Source organism: Aulostomus chinensis, chromosome 11, assembly GCF_037954235.1.
Source record: "Aulostomus chinensis isolate RoL2024-O1b breed Wild chromosome 11, RoL_Achi_v1.0, whole genome shotgun sequence".
Lineage (NCBI taxonomy): Eukaryota > Metazoa > Chordata > Actinopteri > Syngnathiformes > Aulostomidae > Aulostomus > Aulostomus chinensis.
In genome coordinates, this window is record NC_141330.1 from 27,372,594 (window position 1) to 27,393,985 (window position 21,392).

Sequence of the window (21,392 nt, forward strand, 5' to 3'; positions counted from 1 at the left end):
GACCCTTCGTCCTCATGGTTGGGGACGGCCCAGGTGTGAGAGACTCTGGAGCACTTGGGCGCCCCGGTCACCTTGTTACTGAATGACTTTACTGGTCTGGATCTTTCAGCGCTGGTTTCTGGTTGGCCATGGAGCTCAGAGCACAAGGATCCTCCATCTTTGTGCTCTGAGCTCATGAGCTGGCCTACCAACGCTGGTGAGCAGTCGCTGACCTGTGGCCAGCAAGCATGGCGGCAGAGTTCAAAATACCAGTTTGTGGTCTTCTTCATCGCGAGCATGTTGGGAGAGCAGCCATGGCTCCTGTCTGTACTGCTCTCTCACTTCTTTTTCATATTCATCCCAAATTATGAGTTGCTTGTTTTTCCCATCTATTTATGAACGAACAAAACACACATCAGGTTGTAAAAACACGTCTTTATTGTGAGGACATCAATAGGTCGTCTCACAGGTGGAGACTGACGGAGGGAAAACAAACCATCATCAGAACTTAATGTCAGACACCACAGTCGAACAACATCATGAGTTCAACACACACACACACACACACACACACACACACACACACACACACACACACAACATTGCATTTTCATCACATCAAAAGTACAGACAGGTTCTTGACGGTCACTGAGCGAGTGAGTGAAGGTCACAGAGCAGGTCAACGCCACGCTGAGCGCTGGCTGCGCTTCCCCACCCTCTCAGGCTCCTCTCTGCCTCGTAGTGCAACTACACATTCATGCGCAGGGAATACTTGTTTTATACATCAGGACAAATTAACTGGGAAATCATTTGCATTTTCAGCTACTTAACAATTCTTCGAAGTACATGAAGAAACATGATAATGCGAAGTTACATAGAAGGCTAAAACAAGCTGGTGTGGTGACTCCACCCAGCAGCGGCGACGGAGGTCAGTTAGCATTGCTGCTTTTTGAGCCTCCTGAACCTCTGAACCCTCCGTCAGCGGTTTTAGAACTGAGCCGAAGTCACACGTCAGTCCGAAGCTGTAAGCACTCAGTGTGACTCAGCTGAGCCTGGCGGTCATGTGACAGCAGTGGAAACAAACATCACGTGAGCGTTTGTACGTGTACACGTGCATGTTGATCAGGCAGTACCACGTTACAGTAAAACTACTACAACACTAGTTTTGACTGATTTAAGTACTACAACCACATCACACTGATTTAATTACCAGTTAGAGGATCCAGTCACATGACGCGAGGAGGCAGAGCTATGGCTCTTTCCACTGTGAAACAGCTACTAGAACGTGGAGCAGTGCTGAGGCTCTGTGTGAGGGCGGCGAGGACGGCGCAGCCAGCAGAACGTTATCATCAAAGTTAGCACTGTTATTAATATTAAAGTAATAAGCGAAACAAATGACTGTTGGCAGGGATTAATAATCAAAGTAATACGATTACATTTGAAAATAGGGTGAGTAAAGTTAAAAGGGAGTAAATAACTTATCAAAGAAACCGATGGCGAATGGTTGCAGGTCCAGCGGCGCGCTGACATGAAGCTGTGACCTCGGCGTCATGTCACGAGCTTCTCTACCGCCAAGTGGCCACGTAGGTTTCAGTTCTGAGGATGTCGAGTTAGCGGAGGAGGTTGGAGGATCATCCTAGGAGGACGTTCATCTACCTCCTCAACAACGGCGTGAGGAAACATCGTGGCGTCTGACGTCACTGATGCGCTGAGGTCAGAGCCCTGGGCCTCTCCAGGCACCGGTGAACTAGAAGAAGCACCAGGACCTGCAAGCAGAGAATCTGGCAGCAAACTACTTTTAGTACCGACTTCTACTTTGTGCAGGGCTTCACATGGAAAAATGAGCCAAAGGCAGTAAACGATGGGACAGAAACAAAGAGGTGTCCAGGCTTCGGAGGGTTAAACCAGCTGCTGAGTCTGCTGCACCTGAGGGAGGCTGGAGGAACTCTGGCTCACCGGCGGAGGCCTTACAGGTGCGTTTGCTCACTCGGGGTCAATCTGCCGCCACGTTTGACCCGTGGCGCCCGAACACATTTGACTAGACGTCTCTAGACCTGTGACGGAGCGGATCAGCTCCTCAGATGCTTCACTGGTATTTACACATGATGTCATCACGTCTCCTACTTGGACGGAGCTTTTTGGTGGAACTTCACGTAACAGAATTGGGGTCATTAATTTGATGTGATGTCACTGAGTTTGATAATCCAGAGTTTCGCTTTTCAGGACCACAGCGAGAGGCTTAGTGGTGTAAAACAGTCGGGTGGAGGGTCGAGATGAAGCCAGACGCTCAGTGGAAAGGTCACATGGCATCTGGCAAGAGCTGCTCCTGGTGCAGGCCAGCAGGCAGAGATGATGTCACCTCTTCCTTTGACCACAAGCATCCACCACGGCTGATGAGGGTGACGGAGAGTCCGCAGACATCAGATCTCACTCTCGTAGGTGTGCATGTAGGTTTTGAGGGAGAGGATCTCAGCGTAGCTGCGAGTGGTTCTTCGGTACAGGTCCAAGCCCGTCAGGATCTCCACATCTCTGACCCGCGCGGTGTGCATCTTCATCAGGTCCTCCACCCAGCGAGACTCCTCCTCTGAGCTCTGTGGGGGGCCGCCAGCAGTACAACGGACAACAAACAAAAGCAGAGCAGACATGTGAAGCTGCAGGAGCACAGCGAACCAGCACAGACGTGGCGTTCCTTACATTGCAGGTCTCGTCGTTGCTGGGTTTGTGCGGCAGGATGAAGGCGGCGCTGCTGAGTGGGCCGCCACACGAGTCGGCTGCCTGCGTGAAGTCTAAGCAGCTGGTGAGGACCACGAAGAAGTGTGTGGGGATCGGGACGGTCCCGCCCACAGACCTGCAACCCAGATCAACAACAAGACTCAGCAACGGGTGAACTCCTCATCTGGGTTTCTGAACGACTGACTGCTACGAGACGTCACGTATTTGAGCCATGAAGCCGGTTTCGCTCGCTCAGCTGCTGGCGTGTGACTGGTTATCAGTCTGCAGCCGATGCAGGACGTCAGGGAGCAACTGCATGCACCACTACACCGAACTAGACGTCCGGTTCTCTTGTGTTCTCACTCTTTGATCCTCTCGATGGAGTCCCGGACACCGTCGTAGTCGTAGTCAAATATGGGACCAATCAGGACGTTGACGCCATTCCTCTCAGTGGCGTATTTCTTCACCAGCGCTCTCTGGAAGTACGCCCATATTTCTGAGGGAGAACGTAGAGGAGGTGATGATGACACTGTCAGAGTCGGGGGGCGCTGGGATGACCCCACGTGAGTGACTTACTCTTGAATGCAGGATACATGGGAACGGTGTTGGTGATGAGTACGGCGTCGTGTTTCTTGTCTACGCCAGAGGACAGTTCTGCCAACACATGCAAACACACAGTCAAACCGTTGATTCCGATCACGTATTTATACTGCAGTACTCTGGGACTGAGGTCATTACCAACCAGGCTTTAAGAAAATAAGACCCAGACTGAGTCTTTTTTTTTCTAAATTTGATGAATAAGCAAAGAAGGTCACGTGATCAACCACGTCTGGATGGAACGAATGGATGAACTTTGGTGCAATTTGGCGGAAAAATCTGGATCAAAGTACTGACTCCTACACCAGACAGCTGGACAGTCGGTGTCATCGGAACTGTTGCTATGAATGCAGCTGTTGGAGACCGAAGGCCTTGAACCTCCCACAGCTGTCGCCTGTTGTCACTCTGCTCATGCTAACGACGATGCAAGTGGGTTTTGGAACATCACCGGAGTAAAACTTCAATTCAGGTCAGGAGTTTTCCAACAAACCTTTTGCTCTGCTAATAATATCAAGCTGTTAATTTAATCTAGTATGAATATCAACCAACACGAGCACGGCAGAATGAGAGTGTGGAGAGCCGGTTGCTCTCCTGCGGCTGCTTACGTGGCGGGTAGAGGAAGCCGTACGTGATCTGCTTGTCTGCTCTGTAGTTGGTACACGACTGGCTGAAGGCCGGCGGCACCCTGGCATCAGGTCTCACACAGTTGGACAGAGCCTCAGGCAAAGGAGACACCTCTACCTGGAAGACCACACACACACGCACACAAACACACACACACACACGGCTTGTAGCTACACTGATATTATGGAGTGATGCAAGGATGAGATATTTTTGTGGTCCAACAGGATGTTAGCATAGCAGGGATGAGGCCTTTTTGTAGTCCATCAGGACGTTAGCGTGGTTCCCTCTACCAACAGCCAATGGGATCGTCACATCAGATTCTGGATGATTGCACCAAAACATGAATGAAAAAAAAAATCTGCTCTGTGGTGAACAAAAGTTGATGAGACCTGCAGGTTTTGCTCATCCAGGTCATCTCTGAGGTGACAGCATCCGAGTGAGCCGTTCTCCTGCCCTGAAGGGAGCATGTGGCCTCAGGAGAAGTGAGTCAGTAGTCTCCTGTGTTCCGTGGGCCCAGACGCAGGCTCAGCGTCATGACCGCCGACCATCTCTATGACACTGTTGAAGGATTTAATTCCCAGAAGATTTCTGACATTTGAACTCGCCAGAATCCACCAGAGTAGTGTGGCAGGCAGGGACAGCTTTAGCTTGAGCGCTGTGTGAGGTAATACCATCCATCCAGATTCTATGGGAGTGGGTGGAGCCTATCCCAACTGTCATTGGTTGAGAGGCGGGGTTCACCCTGGACAGGTCACCAGTCCATCACAGGGCCATCAGGAGCAGTTCGGGGTTCAGTATCTTGCTCAAGGACTCTTGGACGTGGTCACCGGGGCAAGTGAGGATCGAACCAGCGACCCTTGGATTACTAGATGGCCGCTCTACCCCTGAGCCACGCAACCCCCTAAATTAACACATCTTTGTGGATGCGGCACATTATGGGAGGATCTCATGGGAGATCCAGTGGTCGTGGGGCTGACAGATCAGTCACTATCAGAACAGAGCAACTCCTCCCTCAGGGTGAGACACTCACGGTGAGACGGTTCCTGGTTCTAGGAGGAACCTTATTTCAGGCATTTCACCAAAATCCCATTGATTGGAGACAAGGGAAGCGCATGTTCATGGGTTTAATGACGAGGTAAAGTTGAACATTAGCTCAACAGCATGCACAGTACCTGTCTGCTAACAGTGAATGACGTCCAGAGAGGCATGGAGAGAGCCTCGCTGTAGCCACTGATGTAGTCACTGTGGTGGAGGACGGAATATTTGGTACGGTAGAGTACAGCAGGTCGACCGTACGGCAGGTTCCTGCTGTCTGAGAGGGAGAGAGTACAGGGACACGGCACAGGAGAGGCGAGGCTGTAACTTTGACCTGCTGACACCATCGCTGCACGCACGAGAGCACGACACGGGTTCATCACTTTTACATGTGTAAAGGTACAATTTGTAGTAGGTCGCCTGAACAAGCCAGTGCTTCCCACCGCACAGGAGGCAGCACGTGCCCAGGGGTCTGAGGAGTCTACTTGAGTTTTACCGTAGGAAACCAGGAAACACTAACATCCTGAGCACCAGGGTGGAACGGCAGTTTCGCGGTTGATTCACGTTCTAAGCTTCAGTGAGTGACTGACGGAACGAGACAGTGATAGAAGCAGTCGAGAGTTTCCTGGGCCGCTGCTGCCTCACGCTGCAGTGCGTGTGTGTCCTCCAGTGTTCTCTCAGGAGGGCTTCCGACACGTCAGCGAGGGATCCAGGCTGCTTAAACTGAAGACCTTGATTTCCCATCTACTCAGAAAGCTTCAGGCTCCAGCCCAGTTTGGGAGGCAGCGCTGACGGATCGTCCACGATGCTCACTGAGCAACAGGAGAACACACGACGACCAACTGCACAGAGGAAATGCCTGCAGCGATGCAGATGTCAGGCTCTCATTTCACTTGTATTTTGACAAGGTTTGAGTTTGCGTTTCAATTAGGAACTCGTTTAGCGAGCGGCTACTCTTCCAAGAGCCCTGAATATTGAAACAAGCTCCTCATACATGACAAAGTCACTGGCAGTCACTGAGAAACAAACATGAAGTGTTTGAGAAGACTTATCAAGTCGTTAGCTTGTTTAGCTGGTGTGGGGATGACATTGACTGCTTTACTACCAGCTGCCATGAGGCAGGATGGAGCCGCTCTGGCTTGTTCAGGTGTTAACAAAGAGTGACTTGAAGGTGGCTCAGTGGTGTCGTCATCCAAGGCTGGTTGACTGCAGAGAGACATGAGCATCGTTAGCATCAGGAGAGACTGACCATCAATAGCTTGCCTCAGTCGCTGGTTTAGCTCCTCCACTTTGTTCTGTAAGAGACAGAGCCAGAGTGACTCCAGGTTATAGCCTCGTACAAGGGTCACTTTCAAACCTCTCTGGCCCCTACTTTTTACACGCAACTGCAAAAAGATTGGAGATTGAAACAATCTCTTGCCAGAGATCTACATGGGGATCACAAACACAGTAGAGGTAATTACTGAGGAGCAGGGCTGGGTCGGATTCACGCTCAGTCTGAGGAATTCAGGAGGTAGACCTCCACAAATACACTGACAACTTCTACATGCTGAGGGTTGTCAGACGAGGGGAGACGCAATCGTTTAATTAGCAGCTGAAATACGGATTTAGTCAAATGAACTGAGGGTGAATTGACTCCAGCGCTGCAGCAGAAAGCAAAGATGCAACAAAGCTTATTCAGCCCTCAAAGAGGCTGAATAAGGAACACAACAGAGATCTAGATACATGTCACAATCTCTCACACACACACACACACACACACACACACACACACACACACACACACACACACGCAAAATCATGGTGGACAGGCCCATGCAGATGATTCTTTTTACAGATTTGCTTTGTAAAAAGACACATTTGACAAGCAAAACAGAAAAACTCCATGACAACATCATCCCACTCAGTCACCTGCTGTCCCAGGAATCTGCTACCAAGACGGAAGCACACGCGTGTGCATCTCATGGAGTGAAAGCTGCGTGATCCCTGGCAGCTCCAACAGTTTGCTTCAGCTAATTTGCCCTGATTGCAGCTGCAGGTTACATCCTTGTCCGTCTTATGATGTCGCAGTCAAGCTGACCTTTGACCACCAAATTCAGTCGATTCATCCAAAAGCGGAATTTCAAAGAAACTTCCTCACGTCATTCCTGACCTGATGTCAGAGTCACCTTGACCTTTGACCCTGCAATCTGTTCATAGTTAGGCGCAATCAGACCGTTGCCAAAGCGACAGGAGCCCCAGAGGCCAGCGAGGGCATCTTCTTTTAACATCCCTGCATTTACAGAGATGTGGAATGTTAGCATGGCCGTGGTGCTAGCACCTGGGCGAGCTCAGACACCCTGCAGCCATGCTCACTCATGTACTTGCTTGTACTCTCAACAACGGCGGCTTCAATGAAGCCAGTAATTTGGGTCTTGAGGTTATGATGGCATTACTTACTAAAACAAGTACAGCGGTAAAAAGGAGCAGGAACCTGCTTGTCTTGGACCTCCTGGTTAAATGCAGACGCTTCACCCTCCTCTCAGTTTTAGTGCTGCTAAGCTTCACCCTCCTCTCAGTTTTAGTGCTGCTAAGCTTCACCCTCCTCTCAGTTTTAGTGCTGCTAAGCTTCACCCTCCTACACTGAACCCACATCTTGAACACCAGACCTCGATTGCAGAAGGAAGCTGACCACGAGCCGCCGTGGGCCGCCACGGTCTCACGGGACTGCAATGTAGCAGCCTTAAGACTGCAGGTGATGAAGACCAGGATGATGTTGGATTCACTGTTGGCATCAGTGAGTGAACTGACTGGCAAGCCAATCTCAGTCTAGCACCTAACACTCCTGCCAGCCCAGCAGGCTCCGCCTCACAGCCGTCATGGCTGACCTTGTCGTCACAGCTGCAGCCCAGGTCGTCTGTCCCTGCCTGGACGAGACCTGCAGCCGCTGGCCTGGAAACTTCCTCTGGCATCGTGGGTCTGTAGGGGGGGCTTCTCAGCAGGTGGTTCAGACTCCCATGGGTTCCGTTATTGGGGGCTGGTTTCAGACCCAGAAGATCTGAGAGTGAGACACAACAACTTCAAGTCAGCCAGAGAAACCAATGGAGGTCATTTCCCACGAATCGTCACCTGACAGGTCGCTGGCCACATCAACGGACCGTTTCCATAAAGAGCCTTTCTAGCTTCACGGTGCTCAAAGCGCCTCACAACACTGATGGTGGACGCCATGCCAAGTACCAGGCAAAGTTCACACACACACGCACACACACACACACACACACACACACACACACTGATACACACCCAGAAAATGCAGGAAAATATTCCTCACCACACATGACATTGTACAGCTCGATGTTCTCAAAGGCCGGAACTTTAGTCTTGAATTTAAACGTCGGTCCATAGCCCAAGAAAACGGTCTGAGACAGAGAGTCAGAGACGGCGACACGCATTAGTTGATTTGCTGCAGTATCATGCGTGTTTGTATTTGATGGCACGCGTGTTCCAGGGCACCTGCATGCTGTTGATCTTATTGTCGTATCCGTGGTCACCAGAGAAGCCACAAGGCCTCCTCGCCTCAGGGACTTTCCTGGAAAGTAGAAGTCGTTAGCATCACTTTGGTGAATTGAAAGTTCAGCTCAGCTGCTGATGAACTACACTCAGCTTTAGGGTTCTGATGACCACTCATAGCCAACGCCTCATATTCACACAACAGTGGTGGATTTGTCTTTGTTCTGGTCTGGTCTGTCTGGCACGGAGCAATGTGGTCGCCAGCCAGCAGGGGGGTGAGGAGGAGGGACGAGGTCACTGGGCCAACTGTGAGTGCAGCCTTGAGCCAGGACCCGGCCTCAGGTTGAGCGGGACTGTTCACACTCAGATTTGATAACACACAGCTCAGTGTTCGCAAAGGCTGTAAAGAATGTCACGTCCAAAGAGTCCTCAAAAACCCGTTTCCCGAAAACTTACATTTTCAGCAGCTTAACTGTAGTATTAAGTACATTTAAACTGCAGTATTTTTCACAGCATTCATCTACTTAAACTTTAAGCCACAGCAAAATCCTCCATTCTCTAATTGTTAAACAGAGACTTTTTTATTGAGTGTCCAGTTCTCAGTTCTGGGTATACATTTCATTTTGTGTGTGTGTGTGTGTGTGTGTGCGTGTGTGTGTGTGTGTGTGTGTGTGTGTGTGTGTGTGTGTGTGTGTGTGTGTGTGTGTAGGCATTGAGGGAAGCCACAAACTTGCTGAAAATGTAAATTACTTGTTGACGGGGAAATGAGACAAACTCAGGTTTTCATTCGGTGTGAACATTTAGTTGGTTTGGAATTTTTTACAGAAGTTGACCAGTGAATATGAGCCTGCCTGTGTTTATAATATAGAGGTGTGTGTGTGTGTGTGTGTGTGTGTGTGTGTGTGTGTGTGTGTGTGTGTGTGTGTGCCCATGAGCTCCTAAATGACAGAAATATTTGGAGTTTCGGTGCAGCTCAGCTAGACCGAGCACACACACACACACACACACACACACACACACACACACACACACACACACACACACACACACACTCTTTGTGTGGTGTGCTCTCACACTGGTCCAGAGACAGACTGATACTATACTATACTACATTATACTGTACCATTTCATTACTGCGTGTTCAGCATAGTTCGCATCTTGAACTTGAATTGTGTATTTTACTATGTAGTAGTACTGCAGTTGTTTAAGTGATACTTTAAAATATTCTCTGTATTTATACTGCACCTACAGTACATTCGTTTTTCTACTGTCCAGTTTAAGGAGGATTAAACAGAGATTCTGCGTATCTGAAGTGCACCTGGCCACGTGCCACTTCCTGTCCACCAGCAGGTGGATGTCTTCGATGCGGCGGTTGTTGGCGTAGTGCAGTCTCTTCGGCAGGTGCTGCTTTAGGTACGGCTTAAAGTGCTGCTCTGCCCTCTTACACTGGGAGGAGACACGGTTGTTACTGATGCGTACAGCAGCGCCGCACTGACTTGAGCCCTGAATGAGTTTTTACCGTTAGATTTGCCATGACGGCCTTCTGGTCATCTGGAAGAACACGGAGAGAAGAGTGAACACGCTTGAGAGCTCCAACCAGCTTCATGGAGAGAGCATCAACACACAGGTCTGGATATTTTGTCTTTACTCTTCAAATTAGATCTCAAGCTATTTTAAGTGTTAATGTTCAACTGAGGAGTACTTCGTAGTACACGTAGGTGTACATGTACATTTACGGCTGCGTGGCCAAGACATCAAAGTATCAGTTTGCTGATTTGTTGGAGTTTGCAGCAAAACAATTTCATTGTTATAAAAGCTACAATCCCTCATTCGCAGTCAAGCGTAACTTCCTCTTCATGTCCGAGCCCCACCCATCACGGACACGCACGTGTGCAGGAGGCACAGAACCGTTAGGGGCTGGGCCACCAATCACAGCGCCATCACAGCCCCTCCCACGCCCTTTCAAGGGAAAAACAGCCTGATCTTTGTATATATGGAGATAAAGAGCAGCAGTGATGTGTTCGAGTGCAGTCAGAAGAGCAACAACTAAATGTAGGATGGCTAATCTACTGTTGCATTGTGATGTCACTTGAACATGCACAAGAAACAAACATTTGCTGCGTGTTTGATGATAAGAGGCTGAAACTACAGCCGAGCCGATGGCGGCTGGCGACCTGCAGACGCACGCATTTATAGGCTTTGTGTTTGTGCCGTAAACAAACAAATGTAGGAAAATCATGAAAAGGAAGCAATCACTCACATTTGGGGTTGTTGGGGTGTCTGGAGCGAATCCGGCCCAGAGACCCAGGGACGAGGATGATGTCATCAACATTGGTCAAGTAGTTGCTGAGGAACTCTGTGCGGTCACAGTGGGCCTCCTCCATACCTGAGAACGCAGACGAGTGGGAGTGACCTCCACCCAACATGGCATCCCCCCCAGAGGATCATTTGGTGTGTGTGTGTGTGTGTGTGTGTGTGTGTGTGTGTGTGTGTGTGTACCATGATCCCCAACCAGGATGATGTTGACACAGCGGTGCAGCTTCATCTGCTTCAGTCCATCCATCAGTTGTCCTAAGATCCTGTCAATCACCCTCAGAGGGAAGTTCAACTGGAACAAGACGAAAGGAGTCATGAGCCTCACACGCACGCACGCACGCACGCACGCACGCGCGCACACACACAGACACACACACACACACACACACACTCTCACCTCTGGGCTCATGGGCCCCAGTTTGTGTCCGTATGTGTCAGGCTGTTCAGAGTGCATGGCGTAGACGTAGGGCCTGCAACAGGAGGCGCTTCAGTTGGACGTGGATATTATGGGATGGAACAGTAACTAGCATTTACAATATCTGAAGTCACACATCGGTTTGAAAGAAGTGTTTCACAGTTTGTCAGACAAAGTCAGTAATGTGGGCAGATAGAATCACACCGCCAGTGCTGCAGGTACCAGGAACTTGGAAATAAACCGTGGAAAATGAACCAGTGCACATTGAGAGACTTTACTGAGATGTTATCATGAGTGAGATCCTCGCTGTTCACATCTGTAGCCGTGAAACACGCCGCCGGCTCAGAATAGAGTCTCAGTCAAGTCCTTCAGTCTGCACCGGTTCATTTTTGTGTCAATAATATTGAGACTGAAGCGGTGTTACAAGGCGGCCCGATGGAGCAGTGGTCCTCCCTGTGGCCCCCAGCAAGAAGGTTGTGGGTGGAGCCCCGGCTGCAGCACGGGGTCTTTCTGGGTGAGTCTCCATGTTCTCCCTGTTCCTGCTGGGTTCTCTCTGGTACTCCAGCTTCCTCCACAGTCCAAAGACATCAAGAGGGGACCAGGTTAATCCAGACTCTAAATTGACCGTAGGCGTGGCTGGGAGAGCCAATGGTTGTCTGTCTCTATGAGTTGGCCCTGCCATGGACTGGTGACCTGTCCAGGGGGAAGGCTGCTGGGATAGGCTCCACCCCCACCACCCTCAACAGGAGAAGAGGGGGAACATGGAGGGAGGGATGATGGATGGATGATGGATGGAGGGATGGATGGATGGAGGGATGGATGGAGTGATGGATGGAGTGATGGAGTGATGGATGGATGTGTTTCCCCTCCTGAGTGTCCCTGGCGCACGTGGATCACCAGGTCAGCTACACGACCAGCAATCGTTCCGCTCTCACAGACGCTTCCACGTCAGTGAGAGCTTTTTAAACTGTGGCTGAAACTCAATGAAGTTCCTTAGGTTCTGTTTAATCTATGACATCATGGCCCCACCCTGGCGGCAAAATTCACCTCTCTGCCTCAGGGAGGTGGAGCCACTGCAGCATGGTCAGGATCCGCCTTTCCATCGGGATGGCACTGGAACACACACACACACACACACACACACACACACACTAACATCTGGCTTCTATCTTCAGAGAGGAATAGCAGAGGAACAACAATCATATCATAATATCACATGATACTTGTGAACTGTTTATTATAAATATACATGATTTTCATTTAATTCTACAAACAGAATTTGCGGCTGCAACTTAACCAATAGTCTAATGTCCTCACCTTTTTCTCACGGCTGTCATGCAGTCTACAGGCTAACGGCACATGCTAACTAGCTGCTAGCTGCCACGCAGCCCCGCTGACTGTGAGCTCAGACCTGAGTTATAAAAACAGACACGCTGCATCCATGTTACTGCAGGGGGGCAGCAGCTCCCCGCGGCTGCTCTGTAGAACCACCACCTTGTCTACTCAGTCTGAAAGAGAGGCCAAATCTGCACTTGCAGGCTCTTTTAGGTGTAAAACTGCTATTCGGGTGAAGCCAGAGCCATAAAGCAGGAGCTCATGTGATTGTGGAGCCCTGCTGCCCTCTTCATCATCAAACTGCTGCTTTAACCCTCAAAGAGCCTCGTAAAGTTGAGCGCTGCGGCTCCCCGTCGACTCTTTGAAGCGTCTGAGTGTTAAAGGCTTGGTGTCAGCTTCCTGTGCAGTGATGAGGCCACCAACTACGCTGCTGGCTGTCATTCACGCCACAGCTGTCAACGATCAGGCCCGCCACCGAGATCCTGAGTGGGCCTTGATGTATGAGGTGGGGGGGGGGGGGGTGCAGGAACAAGGAGGAATGGTTTCTCTCTGTTCACACCCCCCATCTCGTCGATGAGCGCACTTCAGTCCTCAGTTTCCCAGGCCGGTCCCTGCAGCGGAGCCTCAGCACTAACCTGCGCTGTTGCTGCGGCGTAGGGGAGACGCGCTCCTCTCTCCTGTCTCTCTCATCAGCCTCACCACTCGAGACTGGACGTCAGTGACCCGCCTCACAAGTGCAAGTAGATCCGTTTGCACAAACTGCTGTAAAAACAGCTCAACAGCCCGACCCCCCATCAAAGCCGTCTCTGTTCCCACACTTCGGGTTTGTTAGGACCGAAGACTGCTGGTCTGAGAGCAGCGGGAACATGACCCGACATGTTCAGAAGACTGAGAGAGTCTGAGGACTCATGGTCAAAGACGTTCAGCCTCCAGTACACTGAGTCCTGGAGGTGAAGGCTCATCTATTGTGAACCGGGTCGGCCCACGAACGTGGAGGTGGGAACATAGACACAGTTGATGAGGGATGTACTTTAGTTTCAGTGTTGGACTCCTGATGCTGACACGTTCCCCCTGTCACCGACCTGATGGTGACCCAGACGACAGAGTGTCACCGAGGGCAGCACATGAAGAAGCGCTGCCCCTACACACGACCAGAACCAGAACCTCCCTCCCAGCTTTGACCCACAGCAGCCACTCTGGTCGGCGGGTGTTCATGAGGTCATTCCAGGGACTCTCTGACCCTGAGGAACCCCCACAAACATCACACTGTCAAACATGGCCCCCACCTCTCCTCCACCATCACACACGGCTAGTGTGTCTGTGTGTGTCCACCACACTGACCACGATACACTTATGACATCACAGCCCATCCCACTACCTCTGGTATTTAACGGTCATGTGGTCGCGTTCATCTCAGCAGGACATACAGGGGGGAGGGTCACATACTGACAACCTGATACTGCGCGCGCACACACACACACACACACACACACACACACACACACACACACACACACACACACACACACACTGCATCAATAGGAACTGTGTGCAATGGGCTGACACCTTTACATTCCTGGGCACCCACATCTCAGACCACCTCTCGGGATCTGCCAACACCAGCAGCGAGTCCACTTCCTGGGGCTGCTCAGGAAAAACAGACTGGATCAAACTGGCCTCAAACACTGAGCCGTCCAGAGCGTGCAGGCTCGCCGGCGTGCTGCTCTGTAGAGCCGCCTCCACCAGCAGCAGCAGACAGGACAGCTCCTCAGAGCGTCACCTGCGCTGCCTCTTCAACCTGTGATCACATCCTGGACCCCAGCGACTGGACCTGCTGCTCTCAGGCCGGCGCCACAGGACGCTGGCAGCATGGACCCACGAACAGGCAGAAGACATCTGCGTGCAATATTTACTTTCATAGTTGGAAAATCTACTGACATAAATTTAGTCCCATATTTAAAAAACTAAAACTCATTGGCGCACTCTCAAACATGAAAGCTAATCTTGACCAGCGTGGCAGCAGCAGGCGGCCTTCATCAGGGTCAGTCGTGCTCGTCTTTGTCGTTGTGTTTGGTCGGCAGGAACCTCACCGCTGCATCGGAGCTTTCCTCTCTAATTAACGCTCTTTATATTTAGTTCTTCTCTTTTAAACGCACCAGTCTGGATTAACGTTCAGGTCTTTTATAGGAATCTCCCTGCTAAGGGACTGCGGACGTGAATTAGCATTTCTGCTAAATCCGGCATGTAAACAAATAAACATGTTTGGACTGACCTTCATGAACATGCGCCGTCCCTTTAAACTAAGACCACATAAAATTAAGTTCTTTAAAGTCCTGTGCAAAACAACAACAAAGGTTTCTAAATACTGTCACCTTCATTACCATCGGCGGCTGTGTGTGTGTGAGAGTGTGTGTGTGGTCAGACTTACACAGGCCAGAAGAAGGAGGCAGCCTTCACTCCCTGTTTGAGCGCTGTGATCCAGATCTAGGAGACACAGTGTGCTTTTTTTAATCGGCCTGATGGAGGATTTGAGGGTAACAGTGGCGTCTGCACAGACCACCGACGGCACGCGTGGAGCTGCTGTTACTCCATGTCTTCCACCTGGGTTCTACTCAGACGGTAAAAAGAAAACAAGGACGTCATGAGGACCAGAGGCAGGACTTACAGGCTGTCCTCCCCACCAGCGGTGACTCAGCTTCTCTCGGCTCCTCAGGGTGAAGGAGGCTTCAAACACGGGGTCGTACATGGAGTTGCCAACGATACCATGAGACTCTGGATAGAGACCCTGAGAAAGAGGGACTGATGTTCAGCCTGGAACAATAATAGTTTGCGCATGCAGGTGCATCACTGTTCATTCTAAAACCGACAACCATCAGACCCAGAGACGGACAGACACCGTAGAACCGCTGGTCCACGCAGGGACGAGCCACAGCTGTCAGGAGGAACGAGTGCAGGATGAACATTTGTGCTGCACAGTGAAGCTAGCATGCTCGTATGCTAGCATCCAGTCTTCATCAGCTGTGTGAGCGCAACACTAAAATCGTCATAGTCCCGATTGAAGGTCGTACCGTTGCCAGTGAGTAGAGGTTGGGGAAGGTTTTGGACGGGTACACAGGCCTCATATATGGAGCGTGGGTTCCACATGTTCCTGCAGAGGAGAGCAGATTCAGCACTGAGACCCACAGCTGGTAGATTTATTCCCTCTAGCCAGGAAAAGCAGGTGAGGCAGGAATCCTAGCCGGGCCTTACGGAGTTTCTCGATGTTGGGGATGACAGTGTTTCCTCTCTTCATGTAAGAAGCTCTGAATCCATCCACGGACAGCATGATGAGCGGCGGACGCACAAACCTACACCCAGAGAGAAAACTCAGCTTGGTCAAAACAACGTGACGTTCCTGAGTTCCCTCTGGACCTTTGGAGATCAGTGTGACCTCGGTCTCATCCGTGGACATACCCAGCAGGACATTCAGCTGTCCGGATGTCCTCACACTCGTCCTGCAGCCACGAGGTGTCTCCTGGAAGAAGTTTAGAACCTCTGAGCGGATTCTTATCATCAGATGCAGGGAGAAGGTGTGTTTGTAGTCCAAAAGGAAGTTAGCATGTCAGGGATGAAGCATTTTGTAGTCCAAAAGGAAGTTAGCATGTCAGGGATGAAGCATTTTGTAGTCCAAAAGGAAGTTAGCATGTCAAGGATGAGGCATTTTGTAGTCAATCAAAATTTAGCTTGTCAGGGATGAGGTATGATTTTAGTCCAAGAGAATGTTAGCACGGAAACAGTAGCTTAGCACTGCTAACGTAGCATCCAGGCTTCCAGCATCATCAGAGGGTTCATTAGTGAAGATGATCTTGATGAACTAAACCTGGAAGATCATCAACTTCTGTTCACCAGAGCTGATTTACTGATTCAATCACCACAATCACATGGAGCGATCCTATTGGCTGCTGGGGGAGGAACCAGGAGATGACCACTTCCTGTTGGTGGAGGAACCAGGAGATGACCACTTCCTGTTGGACTACAAACATATGTCATCCCTGACTTCATCACTTCCTGTCAACTGGCTCCTCGGGCCTCACAAACACAGGCGTGTGCCTGCGTTGGTGTGGTTCAAACCTTTGCAGAGGGTCTTGTAGTTGGTGCAACAGTCTCCTCGGGCCAGACAGTCATCGGAGCAGTGGCAAGCGTGCTGGTCATTTCGAGTCTCTCCACAGCGGTCTTTCCTGCACTCATAGCCCCCCTCTGCAGGCGGGAGGAAGAGCAGGAAGTAATCCCGGTCAATGCTTGGTATATATCGATCGGTATATCACAGTAACAGTGGCGGTCCTGTCTTTTCTTTCTGCTCCCATAAACACAGGCCACTGACCCCGCAGGGAGCCGGGACAGAGCAGAGGAGACCCCGTACCTGTGCGGAGGCACAGCTGGTCAAAGTCCCAGCAGCAGCTGTGGTAGGTCTTACACAGGTTGTCACAGCGACAGCTGGGCGGCTCCAGCTCCACCAGCTCGAAGCACCTGTTCCTGCAGGAGCCCGACGTCAGCACGTACTGGGAGGCAGAGCGCGCTGAGGGAGAGAGAAGCACATGCTCACAAAAACAGACCCTTGTGTCGCCCTCTTCCTGCTACAGGCGCGTTGCCGTGCCAACACAGCTCCAACTTCCACAAGCTGTCTCTGAGTTTCAGGGGTTTTTCTGTGTTTGACTTTGGATTTGATTCTTGAGCCCAGCAGAGCTCCAAAATGTCACTGTGTTAATGAGCCCTACACACATTTTCATCTCATTAACGGCGGCGGGACGACACGTGAGGCCGTACGTCAGCAGTTTTTAAATGGCAGGAAGAAGCTTTACGCTGCCACCAGTCAAAGGCTCCAGTGTTCACGCCTTCCAGGGAAATGAAAAGCATCAGCCTCCTGACCTGCAGCCATGATGATGTCGGTCATACAAACCCTGACAAACAACGTGGTGGACAAGCTAAAGACAGCGACTCCCCATGTGACATCACAAGGTCACTTCATCATAAATCTCACAAAACGTCTGGAAGTTGTGAGTCCAGCTCAACTCTGATGACTCCCCCGGGACCTGAGCAGAGCGCTTTTTATCTTCTGTATCAGGTTCCCTGAACACAACACTGCTCTTGTCCTGTTGAGGTTCAGCAGTTTTGGGTCTGGATTGCGTGCGTGGGAGCCCCTGGCCTAACTGAAGACACGGGAGACGGAGTCGACTTATAGCGCTGCCGCTAACAATACGCTCCTTGTCTGCTGCCTCATAAAAACACAACCTCCCTCACCGGTGGAGGATGTGTGCTCCTGTGTGGACATAAACTATATGCAGGTGTGTGTTTGTGCAAGTATATGAGTGTGTGTGTGTGTGTGTGTGTGTGCGTGTGTGTGTACTGTATAGGATCAGTGCCATCTTTGCTGCAACATTTGTGCTTGGTTGCTGTGGACCAAAGGTCAAAGGTCAGGGTGAGTCAGTCGGGGTCTGCTGATGAAACTCGTTCACCTGACAGTTTACCAGTTGAAGAAGTTGCTTAGTTAGAACAAGAAGAACCAGGACGGAACCGAACAGACCCTCTGGCACGAGAGGCCTGGGACCTGCAAGCATGCAGACAGATGCGGCGGTCCTGTGCGGCGGTCCTGTGCGGCGGTCCTGTGCGGCGGTCCTGTGCCGCTTAGACAGCTGGAACTGTTCATGACGGTGGGTCTGGAGTTCTGTTCTGATTTGACCCCACAGGACCCGAGTGAAGTGGATCTTACTGCCAACCGTTACCTCAGATTATTGGTCAGGTAGATGATCTCATCATTCCTCTGTGGCGTGTCGGTGTGATGAGGTTAAATGATAAGGACATCAAACTGGAAAAAACATTTCATTTCCTGTTTCCACCAGGTGGCGCTATGACTCATTCCACAAAAACTGAGTGGGTTCTTTCTCAGCCCAGAAAATCAGCCAGGCAGTTCCTGATGTAATCCTGCTGACAGACAGCTGACACCAGAACTAGGAGCAGCTTGGTGGGGTAATTGTAACAGGAAATGGGCGTGGCCTATATTTCCTGGTTCAAGCCATTTACCTGCACTGTCACACACAAGGATTCTTGAAGCAGTGGTTTGAGTCATTATTTCTCTGAGCGTAGCAGGAGCGGTGCTCTGGCAGGGCAGAATGCAGCGAGGAGCGTCTGAGCCTCCGACCCAACTCCCTTCTATTGACTCAGGCTAGAGAGGTGGGGGGGGGAGGGGGGGCTCGCTGGCCGGCCAATGGCAGCCTGCGGAGGTGACAGAGATCCGTTGTAGCCGGCGGCAGCAGCACACTCTTAGAGCTCATTCCGTATGCACTGGCAGACACTTCACTTAGAAAATAACCTGCAAATACACAAGCGAGCCACATTCCACAGGCGTGTCCTCCTCCCCGGGCGGCGTGCTGATGTGTCTGGCCTTGCCAGCCTGGAGGCGGCCAGGCCAGACAGCACTGGACTCACTGGTCACCTTCCAGGCTCACGGGTCTCCAGGTCCAGTCACACCTAAAAGTCCAGGTTCTTTGTTTCCGGCCTGTGTGTCCACACACACGAGACCTGCGACGGTCGGACACTCGTCCCTGTTGCATCAGCTGTTGATCATGTGATGATTCTCTCCAGTGAGGAGCTCGTGTCTCTGGGGTCAGCTGACTCTCAGTGGGGTTACACTGACACTACATGAGGGATTTTCACCAAATTTGGTGGAGGGGCGGAGCCTGGACCTAGGAAGAGCCTGTCACATGTAGGTCAGATGAGTCATAGCGCCACCTGGTTGAAACAGGGAGTGACATTTGCTCCTCAGTGCAGCATCAGTCACCTCCATGTCGCTCTACAGGACACAGACACACCGCGGCGTGCGCAGGGGTGCGAGGGCCCGCCCATCCCTGCTTTGATTAGGATCCGCCTCGGTGGAGGTGATGACTCTCTGGGTGCCCCCTGATGTAGTTGGAGACACATTGGATCCACCAGATGATTCACAAACACACACAACAGTACACAAGCGTTTTTACCGCAAGTATTCACATAAACACAAACACACGCCATCATGACTGCGCAGCTCCTCTGCTGAGGTCAGAGGTCAACATCTGAGGTCACGTTAAGCTTCTACAATCATGGCGTGCTATGAACCGGCCTGAGGAGCCTTTAGGTCACCAGTGAGTTCAGGTTCACGATCCAGACTAAACTCTGGCTGGATACTGGATGTGTGTGTGTGTGTGTGTGTGTGTGTGTGTGTGTGTGTGTGTGTGTGTGTGTGTGTGTGTGTGTGTGTCTGCAGTGCAGCGGCATACACACGCACACACTTGTTGGAGAAACTGACATTTTTCCTTTTTGAGTCTTTCAACATTTCCACAGTGGGAGGTGTCAGTATTGCTGCTCTGATGATGTCATTAATCGAAGGCAACAATCGTTTCTGTCATTTAGTGCAAAGCTGCAGGAGCTCACGAGGGTCTCACACACACTCACACACACTCACACACACTCACTGAGTGAACGTACTCACCATCCGTCCTGGAGGAGGCGCCGTCCTCGCCGGAGCGCTTGGGTCGGTCATAGACAAAACCACGACAGTACACATCAGCACCACACAGAACCGACAGGATCCACATGAGCTGGAACCAGAAGAAGATGTGAGACACCAGAAGAGCAGGTTACCGCTCCCCCATGACCTCATCAAAGGTCAAGGGTCAACAGCTACAAGAGCTCCTCCATCCCCTCCCCACTGCTGCTGCAGGAGGCTGAACGCCAGTCAGTCAGATCATCAGTACAGTACATGAGAGTACATGACGAGTACCTGAGTACATGACGAGCACATGACGAGTACATGAGAGTACATGACGAGTACCTGAGTACATGACAAGTACATGACGAGTACTTCAGGTAAGCTTGTAGCTGATGGTGATGTAATAACTGACAGTAACTTGATTTTACTTCAATTCTCGATGAAAAAAACAGCAGGAAATGAAAACTGGGACAATTTCTGTGTTCATCGTGTAAGAAGTTGCTGTTCACGCAGCTGCGTGATGTGAAACATCTCCGAATAAAGAACTGTTGAACTCGAACATATTTCAATAAATTCTTGTATATGTAGCCATTATACACTAGTAGTAACAGAACCTGGGGAACTGAGGTACTTCAACCACATCAGTACAGGTCAGCGGTTCCGGCTTTAGCAGCGCGCGCACAGAAAGAAGAGTTCTGGTCTGAGGTTCCGAGCCCCTCGGGTCTGACACCTCCAGTGCACCCAACAAAACCACAGAACACCTGACCGTCACACTGCCAACATCCCCCTACTTTCCTGTCTTCGTGACGTCACCAGCGCAGGAGATCCAAGTGGTCAAAGACATCCGAGCGGCTCTGATCCTCCTGAGCGGCTCGCGTCCGTCAACCCGCCATCAAACGCACATCCGCTCAGTTACGCCTCCAACTACCGCCGAACCGAGGGGAGCCGAACCCGAGCCCCTCACGAGCAGCTTCTTCTAGGTATTTGAGGCTGTGACTCGGTCCGGACGTGTCGAGTCTGCGTGGTCCGTTCAGAATTGAAACGTTGTCACGCAGATACGCGCTGCACCCGCGGGAGGACGAGAGCCGCCACCCGCCGGCCCCGGACCAGAGAGCAGGGAGCCCGCAGGTAAAAGTTCTCACCTACCAGACACATGTTCCTCTGAGAGGTCCGAGGAGCCCCGGGCTGCTGCACACTGGGATGCTGGCTCCGAGAATGAGGGACCACCGGGGAGGAGGACCGTTGAAGAGAGGAGGGGAGGGGGAAGGGGAGGATAGGGAGGGAGGGGAGAATGGGGAGTTTGAGGAGGGGGAGGGGGACAGAGACCGTTGACGAGAGGAGGGGAGGATAGGGAAGGGGAGGAGGGCTCCAAGTGGTTTGGAAGATGTCAAC

The 21,392-nt window shown here is 51.2% G+C and overlaps 1 protein-coding gene across 1 annotated transcript; it reads right to left on the reverse strand.

The window, feature by feature from the left end:
* Positions 1–419: 419 nt before the first annotated feature.
* enpp2 (ectonucleotide pyrophosphatase/phosphodiesterase 2) lies at positions 420–21,215 on the reverse strand. Its single transcript, XM_086217427.1, has 25 exons — positions 21,147–21,215; positions 20,001–20,109; positions 16,902–17,057; positions 16,613–16,738; positions 15,956–16,016; positions 15,752–15,849; positions 15,571–15,650; positions 15,168–15,287; positions 14,931–14,986; positions 12,215–12,280; positions 11,150–11,222; positions 10,936–11,044; positions 10,697–10,822; positions 9,956–9,987; positions 9,755–9,882; positions 8,440–8,515; positions 8,258–8,345; positions 7,815–7,984; positions 6,197–6,242; positions 5,085–5,224; positions 3,894–4,029; positions 3,268–3,345; positions 3,055–3,187; positions 2,674–2,827; positions 420–2,570 (listed from the first exon to the last, which is right to left on the reverse strand). The coding sequence occupies exons 1-25, from the start codon at positions 21,153–21,155 to the stop codon at positions 2,400–2,402; spliced, it is 2,541 nt and encodes an 846-aa protein (XP_086073553.1). The 5' UTR covers positions 21,156–21,215; the 3' UTR covers positions 420–2,399.
* Positions 21,216–21,392: the final 177 nt, after the last annotated feature.